Source organism: Mauremys mutica, chromosome 4, assembly GCF_020497125.1.
Source record: "Mauremys mutica isolate MM-2020 ecotype Southern chromosome 4, ASM2049712v1, whole genome shotgun sequence".
Lineage (NCBI taxonomy): Eukaryota > Metazoa > Chordata > Testudines > Geoemydidae > Mauremys > Mauremys mutica.
The window spans coordinates 67,795,590-67,807,878 of NC_059075.1; the positions used below are offsets into that span (position 1 = coordinate 67,795,590).

The 12,289-nt window shown below is 42.9% G+C and overlaps 1 protein-coding gene across 3 annotated transcripts in view; it reads right to left on the bottom strand.

The window, feature by feature from the left end:
* SLC39A9 (solute carrier family 39 member 9) overlaps positions 1-12,289 on the bottom strand; it is a 36,308-nt gene that overhangs the window by 11,677 nt on the left and 12,342 nt on the right. For all 3 annotated transcript variants that reach the window (XM_045013841.1, XM_045013843.1, XR_006578886.1), the window contains exons 3-6: positions 11,253-11,444; positions 8,223-8,291; positions 5,525-5,610; positions 48-182 (exon numbers count right to left, since the gene is read on the bottom strand). In XM_045013841.1, coding sequence (XP_044869776.1) covers positions 48-182; positions 5,525-5,610; positions 8,223-8,291; positions 11,253-11,444 — 482 coding nt within the window. The remainder of the gene's footprint in view (positions 1-47; positions 183-5,524; positions 5,611-8,222; positions 8,292-11,252; positions 11,445-12,289) is intronic.

Here is a 12,289-nt window from a genome sequence, read left to right on the forward strand (position 1 = left end):
CAGTCCAATTGCTAAGCTCCCAGCAAAATTAAATCCCAAACATTTACCTTGCTTAGCCCTAAGTATGTCACCATTGACAAAACAGGTGCTGCCAATGCAAAGACCAGCAAGTGCTTTCTGATTCGATTCCGTTCCAGCCCAGCATGCATTAGAAAGGAAACCAGGCCAAAGGCAGCTGGTGCCTGTAAAAGAATAATAGTCAGTGCAATATCTGCTTGGCTAGGATTCCCTGTAATTTAAGATGTCAAAAGGCAAAAAAAAGTTGTGGTAAATATGTATTATTCCTACTAACTATACTGAAGTGGAATATTCCCAACTAGAGTGCAAGGACGCTCTACAGTTACTGAGCTAGAACAGTTATGCCACTCTCTGCATTCTTTTTGGTTCTGGTTATCTTATTTGCATAATCACTGGATGGTTATTTCATAACAACAATACAGCATATGAATCAATGTACTATTATTGAATGCCAGGATTTTCATTACTGTACTGATTTGATTGGTAACTATAACCCTTTTGTTCTGACTCGGTTTGGTAATCAAAATTTGTTCTGATCAGCTCTTGTAATCAGAATTCTTAGGCTACCTGCAAGAAACAAATATGCCTCCTTAGTGACGTTTCTTCAACTAAGGGAGGAAAAATACCAGCTTTTACATGAAAGAAGAAAAAATGCCATCAAAGCAAAGAAAAAGGGGCTGTCAAACTATCAGTAAAAGATTAACAATCTTTTTGATTTATTTCCCTCCTTCAGGCCCAATTCTGATCCAACTAAAATCAATGAGAGCTTTGCTACTGATTTCAGTGGAAGCAAGACCAGACACTTCTTCCCCTCTTCCATCAATCCAGTCCCTTCCGTACAAGCCACAAGAACTATCAGATTCGTGGTTACATCGGGACAATCCCAATCTTTCCTTCCCCATTTAGTTCTGAAACACAATGTAAATTAAAATATATTGCAGCTGCCTGCAGGAGAAGCTGTTGATCTGTAGGAAGGGAAATATAGTTGGGGAAAGGAGATATGTGGGGAAAAAAGTAGCAGTAATTGTGGAAGGAGTAAGGAAGAGAAAAAAATTCAATTTTTTTTAAATTCTTTCAGCATCTCATTGACAACCCACTTTTAAAAAAAGTTTTCTATATTCATTTAAAAAATATTTACTGTACACTTTTAAAATATTGTTAATAAAAATTTAAAACGTCAGAATAATAAGTGTTCGCTTCCCCTTTACTTGGTAATAACCAGATCCTGACCTATAAAACACTGTGGCCTTAGGCCTCAATGTTGTCATCCCAGAACATGGTTACCATGTATATCACTTATTATACAAGTGAAAAGTGAAAACACAGCAGACCCGATTTTTCAAACACTTTAGGCATGAATCTACACAGGCAAAAGGTCTGAACAAACTGCATGACTAATTATTGTGATTACAGTAGACTGCAATAACTGCACATACAAATTAGGTGTGCAACTGTGTGCTTGAGGTATTTGAAAACTAGATCCAATAAATCTTTTCCATACCATTTACAAATAAGGTCTGAACAAATACATGTTTAATTTGGTGTTAATGGGAAATTGAAAGGCTATTGCCCAAACTTTGGAGTTTGGTGTTTCTTCTTTATTGGCAGAAGACGTATCAAAACACTTATTATAGTATAAGGAACTGAATTCAATTTTGCTTCAGATGTCTGCAATGCTGTAACCTTATCAACCTCAGAGTTACCCTTTAATGATGAAAAATGACTGCAGACCTCTTAATACATTACTCCTGGGAGAATTCTGTGCAGAATTAATGTCTCCTGCAGAATAATTGATTCACGTGTTCCTTCCAGGCAGCAGTCCCAAACAGGTGCATCTGATTTGGGCATCAGGAACAGCCGGGGGGAACATAAATCACTGCCTTGGTGGGCGAGGCTGGGCATGCATGCAAGACTCTGTCCCTCTTGTTCACTATCATGGTGTGCCCAGAGCTGGAAAGGGGCAGAGCTGGGGATGCCCTGGTTGGTGGCTCCTACCCTGCGCTGGGCTCCAGTTGCTAGCCCCGGCTAGGCTGCACGGGGACATGACAGGATTTCCTCTTCCCCTGGATGGAGTGGCTGGGGATGGGTCAGTCCACTCCCAGGAACCGCCCCAAGCTGCAGACAGCTACACACATGCATGTGCACACACACACACACACGCTTCCTTCCCCCATGGCTCCCCAGCCATGGGGAGAAGGGGTCACTTTACAGGTAGTTGCCCCCATCCACTCAACCCCCAGATGCTCCACTGAGCCCCACCCCTCTGTATCCTGACCCCCATGCCTGCACCTACACCACCCGAGCTCCCCGCACTCAACCCCCTACCCCAACAAGCCCCACCCCCCTGCACCTGAACCATCCCGCCAAGTCCCCAGCACCCAGACCCCCAACACTAAGCCCCAACCAGCTACACCTGGACCCCCACCATACCAAGCCCCACGCCCCCTGCACCCAGACCTCCTGGCCGAGCCATATCCCCACGACACCCAGACCCCCCAATGAGCCCCAACCACCTTCACCTGCTGCCTCCTCCCCCCGACACCAAGACCAATTCCCCCTGCACCCAGAACCTCCCAAGGAGTCCCTATGAATCCAGATCCCCCACACACCTGGACCCCCCAGTGAGCTGCCTGCACCCAGACTGTCCCACACAGAACCCTCTCACCTCACACCTAGACCCAACCACACTTAGTTCCTGCTGGACAGAGCCTGCTTCCCTCACACCCGGATCGGGCAGCAGGGCTGGGCATGTGTGCGAGTGAGACTCTGTCCCTCTCGCTCACTATCATGGTGTGCCAGCAGGGAGGAACAGGGCTGCATGGTGTTTCTGTGGCAAGCCCGGCCCTTGTGCTGTGTCAGGGTGGGGTGCAGCCTTACCACTGCATCCATGTCCCTGGGAGGGGATGGGGGCAGCAGGATCCCCCACCTCCATGTAGCCAGTAGCCTGCACTCGGCCACTGCCATGCTGGACCCTTCACACCCATTGCCCTTCCAATCTATTGTCTGCAACAATTTCAATTCTAGTCCAGTGACTATACGGTGACATGCTGAGTACTACTAAACCAGGCCACTCACTAAGGCCCCAATCTGGCAAAGCATTAGTTTCACTGGGGATACTCAGGTGTTGAACTTTATGGACATATTTAAGTGCTGTGCCAAATCATGGCCTAACTTCACTCCTAAGAATGAACTGCCCTTTAGGGTATGTTTACACAGCAAAGAAAAACCCGCAGCTGGTCCATGCCAACCAACTTGGGATCACAGGTCTTGGATGTGGTGGGGCTGTTTCATTGCTGTGTAGACGTCTGGGCTGGGCTGGAGCCCAGGCTCTAGGACCCTGCAGGGTGGGAGGGTGGGGTTGCCAACTTTCTAAATGCAGAAAACTGAACCCCTTGCCCTGCTCCCTGCCCCAAGACCCCACCCCTTCTCTGAGGCCACGTCCCCACTCACTCTATCCCCCCTGCCTTCGTCGCTTGCTCTCCCGCACCCTCGCTCACTCGCTCATTTTCACCAGGATGCAGTCGTGAGGGCTCCCACTGAGGTGCAGGCTCTGGGGTGGAGCCAGGGATGAGGGATTTGGGGTGCAGGAGTGGGCTTGGGGCTGGGGGGTTTGGAGTGTGGGAGGGGGCTCTGGGCTGGGGCAGGGAGTTGAAGTTTGGGAGGGGGTACGTGCTCCAGGGTGGGGCCAGAAATGAGGGGTTCAGTATGCGGGAAGGAGCTCCTGGCTGGGGCAGGAAGGTGGGGTGCGGGCTCCGGGAGGGAGTTTGGGTGCAGGTGGGGGAGCGGGCTCCAGGAGGGATTTTGGGTTCAGGAGGGGGCTCAGGGCTGGCGCAGAGGTTTGGGGTGCGGGCTCCAGGAGGGAGTTTGGGTGTGGGAGGGGGTGGCTAGGTCCGAGGGGTTCAGAGTGCAGGTGGGTTTTGGCATGCAGACTCTGGGCGGCACTGACCTCAGGTGGCTCCCAGGAAGTGGCCAGCATGTCCCTTCGACTCCTAGGTGGAGGGACTAGGGGGCTCCGCATGCTGCCCCTGCCCGTACGTACTGCCCCCGCCCTCAGGTGCTGCCCCTGCACCTTCCACTGGCCACAGTTCCTGGCCAATGGGAGCGGCAGAGCTGGCGCTCAGGGTGGAGGCTGCACACGGAGCGCCCCTTCGCCTAGGAGCTGGATGGACATGTCAACCTCTTCCTGGGAGCCACGCAGGGAGCCTGCCTGCCCTGCTGCACCGCTAACCAGACTTTTAACAGCCTGGTCAGCAGTGCTGACCGAAGCCGCCAGGGTCCCTTTTCGACCAGATGTTCTGGTTGAAAACCAGACACCTGGCAACCCAATGGAAGGGTCCCAGAGCTCTGGCTCTAGTCCGAGCCCAAAAGTCTGCACACCAATTAAACAGCCCCCAAACCTGAGCTCCGTGAGACCTAAGTTGGCTGACATGGCATTTCTTTGCTGTGTAGACATACCCTTAAAGTCTTCTGTGCTTGACATACATGGACATTTCTGTGGAGCCACATAGATGTGCTAATACACCTAGTAAGGAATCTATTTGTCAAAAAACATTTCCTGGATCTTTTGTGTTGTCTGTATTGTTACAGACACACTTGCTGATGGGTATTTTGAAATAAATTACCAAAATAATTGAAAATAGTAGGATATTATGTAATTTTGACAAATAAAATAAGCCGAATTCTAAAATATTGTGCACAGAATTTTTAATTTTTTGGCACAGAATTTCCCCAGGAGTAATAATATGTATATATTGTTCCCATAGCACTGAGAACCACACATACAGATAGAAATGAATCCTAGCGGGAGGAAACAGTTTTCCATACTTTAACATAACATACGTAAGTACCCCTTGCCATATTCCCAGGGCTTCTTCAAGTATCCCTAGGGACTGGTCTACACTACTGCTTAAGTCAATGTAATTTATGTTGCTCAGAGGTGTGAAAAAGCCATGCAAGTTCCATCAACTTAAAGTGGCGTCCACACTGCGCTATGTTGGCGGGAGATACTCTCCCGCTGACATAGCTTCCGCCTCTCGGTGAGGTGGAGTAATTATGCCAACAGGAGAGCACTCTCCCATCAGCAGGGAGCATCTTCACCAGACATGTTGCAGCAGCGCAGCTGCATCTGTGTGGCTGCTACTATAGCAGTGTGGCTGCTACATTGCCTCCAGTGAATATACTGTTCTTCTTTCTCTCCCCCATTTTTGTAGGTCACAGTCAGTTGTTTGGGCAGCAGGGGGTTGGGTTTGTCAATGAACAGATGAAATGCATCCTCCCCCACCCAGACTGACTGGATATAGCTTCCTTTGATACCCATAGCCACCCAATATTATACTTGTGTTCTCCAATCCCTTATTTTGTATTACCACCTGATCACTTCACTGCAGCTCCACATACTGAGGTTAACTCAAGCAAGAAACCCAAATAATTAACTCCTTCTACATGCAGTAGAAATCGACTTTCCTTTAAAAAAAAAAGAAAGTATGATTTTATTATCTGGACTTACCTTGTGTAACATAATTGCAACAAACACTATTAACTGGACACTGGTCTGAGAAGTGGAAGCTGCTGCACCCAATGCAACACCATCAGCTTAATGGATAGAAAGCCAAAAGAGTGCATAAGAGTTCACTGATTATTCATACACATCACAAGGTTTACTTATTTTTCCATTGGCTACCAATATAAAATTGTATATTGCTTTAAAAATAATTTCCCTTACTTACAAAACCCTTAATACTGACCCAGCTGCTCTCTGACTTGCTTCCCACTTCCTTTCCTGAGCCACTCTGAGGTTTGAGGGCAAAATCCTAGCCCTAGTGAAGTCAATGGGAGTTTTGCCACTGACTTCAATAGCACAAGGATTTCACACTGAGTCTGCTCAGTCTTTGGTATGTCCTAATATAAAACTGGAATAATTCAGGGAACAGAGATTTAGTAACTAATTTCGAAAGTTATGGAATGTGTTTCCTATCTAAACTTAAAGCTGAAAATCAGTTTTAATCTTTACAAATTTACAAAGAATTCTAGTTATTATTTTTGGAATTGTGAACTGCCTAAATGTTACATAAACATTGTTTTACTGTGTAAAAATCGAAAGAAAAACATACAAATCAGTTAACTGGCTGTTCATAAAAAAATTCTCTTTTTATATCAAACACATGCATGAATGAAAACATTTTTTGGTTAAAATCTGTTTCATGACATACATTTACACAGTGCCTTCTATCATGGTAGATCCAAAAATATTTGTGTATATGTATGCATTTATATTACACACACAGTGTGAAGCGTAGAGGAAGTGTAGGACTTCATGAGAGTTTGAGCTAGACAAATTATATGTAAACAATAAAGTAATGAATGAGTTAACAAGATCATCCCAAATGAGTGTGAATCAAAACCTTAACACTGTATGACACAGACAAATATTTTGTTTATAGAACATATTTTTAGAGGATAAACTGCTTTAAAGAAGTTTTAGAGAAATTTAAAATTGATACTATTTTTCACAAAATCCACCTCTCCAATCTGTAAAAGTGGCTTATCTTAAGACCATGAATCCAAACTGTAAACAGGGGGGGGAGTTTTAACCAATACATTTTAGAAACTTCTAAAAGTTACTTAAGGTAGCTTTTCTATATATAAATGTATAATGATGACCAATATCTTCCAACCTACCAGGAGTAGAATTAAGTGTTGCCATTTCATTGGCAAGGAGTGTTTGTTGTATGAGAACATACCTATATTTCCAGTGGTTAAATGCACCATTTTCTAACCCCAGTGGCCTGCAAGATATTGGACCTAGAACCAGTCATGGGTCCAGCATTGAATACTGCTCATCCTGCAAGTCATTCCCCTCCACCAAATATGGATTTTCCCCTCACAAAATTACACCTTTCTTCCCACTCCCTGCAAAGTGACTGCTCTATGAAAGTTTCTCAGAGGTTTGGAATTTTAGAATTTGTCCCAGCGGAGACGGATTAGTGGGCAGATTGACGATAAGGCAGCCAAAGGTTCAATATAAACCAATTGCTAGATCTAACTTGCATTTAAGTGGTAAAATCCCTGGAACAAGAAGTATCTTTTTTATTAAATGTGTTTACAGTGCCTAACCCATTGTGCACAATTGAAATCCAAATAAATGAATAAATAATTCATTACAAAGATTTCAACCCCACATGTATAACATAACAAATATTTGTATGTATTGCTTCACCCATCACTGATCAGCAGCCAGCACGGGAGTTGGAGCGGCAGATGGTTAACAATGCACCACAAGTCTTCAGGAAAAGAAATGAAGAGAAATATTGTATCTAATTACGGCTCCCAGGAACATTTTCGGGAGGCAGAATACTATTTTCATATTAGGCTTTAATCAAGCCAAACACTCTGCTTTTGTTTTAAAATGAAACAGAAGATGCAAAAAATTCAAGGCTTTCAAAACAGCTTTCTTTTTACAGTAAAAGTGATTTACTAAACACATGACATGAGGACTCACCAAATCCTAAATGACTGACCAAACATACTATAATACTGTTACAGCTGCAATTATAATAGACAAATTGGTGTTCCCTGCCCCTTAAAATTTTTGGATGAAGTGTTATTTTGCATTGCTAACACTTAACCTCCAACTATTTATACATTTTCAAAATTATCTGTTATTTCTTAGCATCTAGAGTAGTTTCTCTCCTACAAAGTTAAAAATCAGGTTTACTGTGATTAAGATTTCTAAAAACCTCCCTAAATCCTTCTTATCTGAATCATATCTAGACATATAGCCCAGTCTGTGCATGGATTTTTTCAACCCATTTTTAAACAATCTTCAGTTAGCTTACTTCAGAAAAGATGGAAAATGTGCTTCTAAATACACCTCTACCTCGATATAACGCTATCTTCGGGAGCCAAAAAATCTTACCATGTTATAGGTGAAACCACGTTATATCGAACTTGCTTTGATCTGCCGGAGCACACAGCCCCACCCCCCCGGAGTGCTGCTTTACCGCGTTATAGCCAAATTCGTGTTATATCGGGTGGCGTTATATCGAGGTAGAGGTGTACATAAATAATCCCCACAGTGCTAGCTTTTTTGGTGACTATACAATAATTATTGCAATTTAAAATTCAAAGGGTTTATTTAAGTTAGACAGGAAAAGTGACAGTGACAGAAGATTGTCCCTTACAGATCTTACAGTTATTCAGCCTACCTGCAGCATGGACCACTAGTCCCAGTGTGGTAGTGATTTTGGAATTGCCTGACCTTGCCGCTTCTGGGTCTGAAATAATCATCAGGAAATTAAGCATTAGACCAGGGGTAGGCAACCTATGGCATGTGTGCCAAAGGCGGCACGCAAGCTGATTTTCAGTGGTACTCACACTGCCCGGATCCTGGCCACCAGTCTGGGGGGCTCTGCATTTTAATTTAATGTTAAATGAAGCTTCTTAAACATTTTAAAAACCTTATTTACTTTGCATACAACAATGGTTTAGTTATATTTTATAGACTTAAAGAAAGAGACCTTCTAAAAATGTTAAAATGTATTACTGGCACGTGAAACCTCAAATTAGAGTGAATAAATGAACACTTGACACACCACTTCTGAAAGATTGCCGACCCCTGCATTAGACAATAGAAGATATCAACAAGCATATGAATCATGCCGGAAGAAAACATATTACAAACACCGAGGCATAATTTCCCAGCTGTGACCCATTTTTAAATAGTTAAGCAATTACCACAGGTTTCCCAGGCAAACTAGTTAAGATATCATATACTATCCTTCAGAACGTAAGGGAACATTGACAAGGGGATGCAACAGTCATCTTCCCTCATCTTTTTTAAACTAAACTGTAGTTTGGGATTCTTTACCTTCCCCAGCTCAGCACAGAAAGGTAGCTTTAAGCCACTTTTGTACTCAGGATTCTGGGCTACTCCAAGGGCTAGTGCATCTCCCAGCCTAAATAAGAGCAGCCAAGAGTTGCTCTAATTTATGTCAGCCTCCCAAATGCTGCCTCAGAATGCAGCACAGAATGCCCACACTATCATGTGCTCCCAGGCCTGCTCCCTCCCACTATGCCCCCTGAGCTGGGACTTATAGGAAGGACCAGCTATGGCAGTGACTGGACTATGGACAACTCCCTGATGGCTCCTTGAGAGCTGTTTATGAACTCTATATGCTGTCATATGGACTGAAGCAGATGGCAGAATCCTCCCATACTCTTTAACGTAGAAAAAGAACATCATGCATAACTGCTTAGGGTTGAAGGCAGACGATGGGCCATTCATGTCTGTAATTGTTTGATAACTACTTTTATCTCACCATCTATTTGTAAACTAACTTTTTCTGGAGAAATAAAAAAAATACTCCTCTACAGAAGGGGAACTGATCAGTGAACTTTTTTTCCAGTGGGTGGTCAACTACTGTTACAAACATAAAAATATCTAATCCTTTACATTTCAAGTGGTCAGACAACTTTAACTATATTGCTACTTGACTCTGCTACCTGAACTGGAATCCCATTCCATCTATTCACACTCTCAAGTTCACTCTCACCCTTCAAGTTCCAGAGACAAAGTGGACGAGGTAATATCTTTTATTGGACCTACTTCTGTTGGTGAAAGCAGACGTTTTCTAAAGCTTGTCTTTCACCAACAGATGTTGGTCCAATCAAATATATTATCTAACCCATCTTTTCTCTCTAAAGCCCTGGGACCAACACGGCTACAACACCCTTCAAGTTCTTCTGTCATTTAATTCCTCTTAATTTAAACCCATGTCCTTAGTTCTGGACTATCCACCAAACCCAAACAGATGATCACGTTTAAAGGTTATACTCCATTCTAACCTCTATATCTCTCCTAGCTTAAGGGAACAGAAAATCTAGTCAACTGAGATTACATTAATGGGTAATTAATACCACTGGTTCAAGGTTCAAGTAAGGAAAAGGCATTTTATAAATCCCTAACTATTCTGGCAACACTTGCAGTTACTCTGCTTTATCTCCCACATGAAATATAACAAAGGCTCGGAAAAATTGTTCCCTGTATTGTTCAGTTTTTGAGTCTGTGCATCTTAATAGGTCAAAGACACAAGGAAGGCCGTTTTCTCCTAATCAGGAAAGAGAAAAAAAAAGTGTTGTAAAATGTAGAAAACAAGGATTAATATAAGTTGCTCTACTGAGTTTTTTGCTAACCTATTTGCCAAGCCTCCATTTGAGGAGCTAAGCGAATAAGATAACAGAGTCAGTACACAGACATGAGCATCTGTGGGGAAGACTTTCAGTCGAGGTGAGAAGCCTATGTGTAGAGGAGGGGAAAGACAGAAAAGCGAGAGAATGTGATAAAGAGTATAAAATACTTACACTAACAAAATCTAAACATAAGCACATTGCTGAACACTGACAAGAAATAAGGATGTAAGTGAAGTGTGATAGAATTTTGAACTACATTTTATTCAAAAGGTTTTTATAGGGGAATAAAATTTCACATTAAAATTACAAATATTTATTGGCTTAGTTTTCAGGAAAGATTACCTACATTTTGTTCTGCTGTACACAGAAAACCAGCATGCACTTACCGGGAAACTACTGAGGAAAATTACCCGTGAAAGTCACCATAGCCCTTATCATGCTTGGTGGTCCATGTGAAGTCCACTGAAGTCAACAGGGCTCCATGTGGTTGCAACAGTCAATCTGTGCAGATCACAATGCAGGACTGGGGCCTTTCTTCCATGAAAATTTACAGCCTGAACTAAGCCAATATTTTGTTCTTTGAAATGTTTAATTCTAAGCAAGACAATAAAGTAGCTAATGAAGTTAAGGCTCTGGCTCTTCAGTTTTGGATTTTTGCTATGTCAGTGGACTACTCTATTTGTCATATATTAAAACCTACACTGCTTAAAGCCTTAACACACAATGCTGTTGGTCATCTATTATTTCTAAGTAGACTTTCTCTGTCAGCATGGCACAGTCCACACACTTGAGCATTATGAAGCAAATATTCACATTATGCTGGCTTCCAGCACTGACAGTAACACTGCTTTATTATTTCACATAACAGACCATGCTTACTTATGTTTGTAGAATACCAAGCTAAACAGAGCCCTCATCCTGACTGGGCACTACTGTATTAAAAATACATCATAAATCATCATTCTGAAAATACACTTTGTTAATTCATTCTGGTTGCTCACTAGCTCCAAGGCAAGTGCCAGTCTGGCAGGAGAGGCTTTACTTACCATCTGTAGAGTGCACGTGGGAGCTGCCTATCTGGTCCACCAAAAGCATGAAGACAAAACCAAGGACAAGGGAAACGCCAATGTACGCGTGTAATTTTGAATGGTCGTGGCCATGCTCATGCTCAGCTGTTATTTCTGCTACTTTCTCAGATTCAATCACATTTTGCGTCTCACTGGCCTGATGGTGCTTCCCTAAAGCAGATAAACAGGTTGATTAGGAGTGAAGATCCCAAAGGTGATGTTCTAATATTTTCTAATCCTTCACTGAAAGCTTTCTTCATACCTGGTCTTAACAATATAAAGCAGGAAAGAAAAATAGATTTAGAATTTTTTGTTTTATTTTTAATGTCCTAGTTTATCCCACTTTGGGGACCAACACTACTACTGTTGTAATTGAAAGTATATCTGAAAATGTAGAAAACATCCAAAAATATTTAAATTGTATTTTTTTAATCGCATGATTAATTTTTTTAATTGCTTGACAGCCCTACTTAAAATCTATCTTTCTGTGGTTAGTAAACTTGTTTTATATTTTACCTAAAACAGTATGTTTTGGTTGAAGTGCTTGTGAAATCTCAGCTCAATTTAGAAAAGGCTGGTGTGTGTCCATTCCACACTGAGGGAGTGGTGAACTACTCAACGAACTTACACTGGCCAGGCTTCTGACCAGTGCAAGACAATTTAGTTCTGGGGTGCAAAGTTGGGGAGCTGAGGGGAATTGGCTGGAGCCTCCCTATTGATGGTTCATGAGTGGCTGGGAGATCATTCATGTAACACAGTTGAGTGTGTTCCCGCCTGTGGATGTCCGTGTACGTGCAGTGCCTACCAGAGCATGATTTCAGGATCAGTGTGAGCAGTAGCCCAGGTTGGTGGGTATGAAGGGCTGAGTGGTCCCTAAATCCAGGTTGCACCCTGGGGACCCCGCCACAACATCTGAAGTTATAGTATAGCCCCAAGTATGGAAGTCAGACTTTACTAAAAATGCATTTAACCATACTTAAAAGCCCCAAGTATATTCACAAAAATTAAGCTGTTTT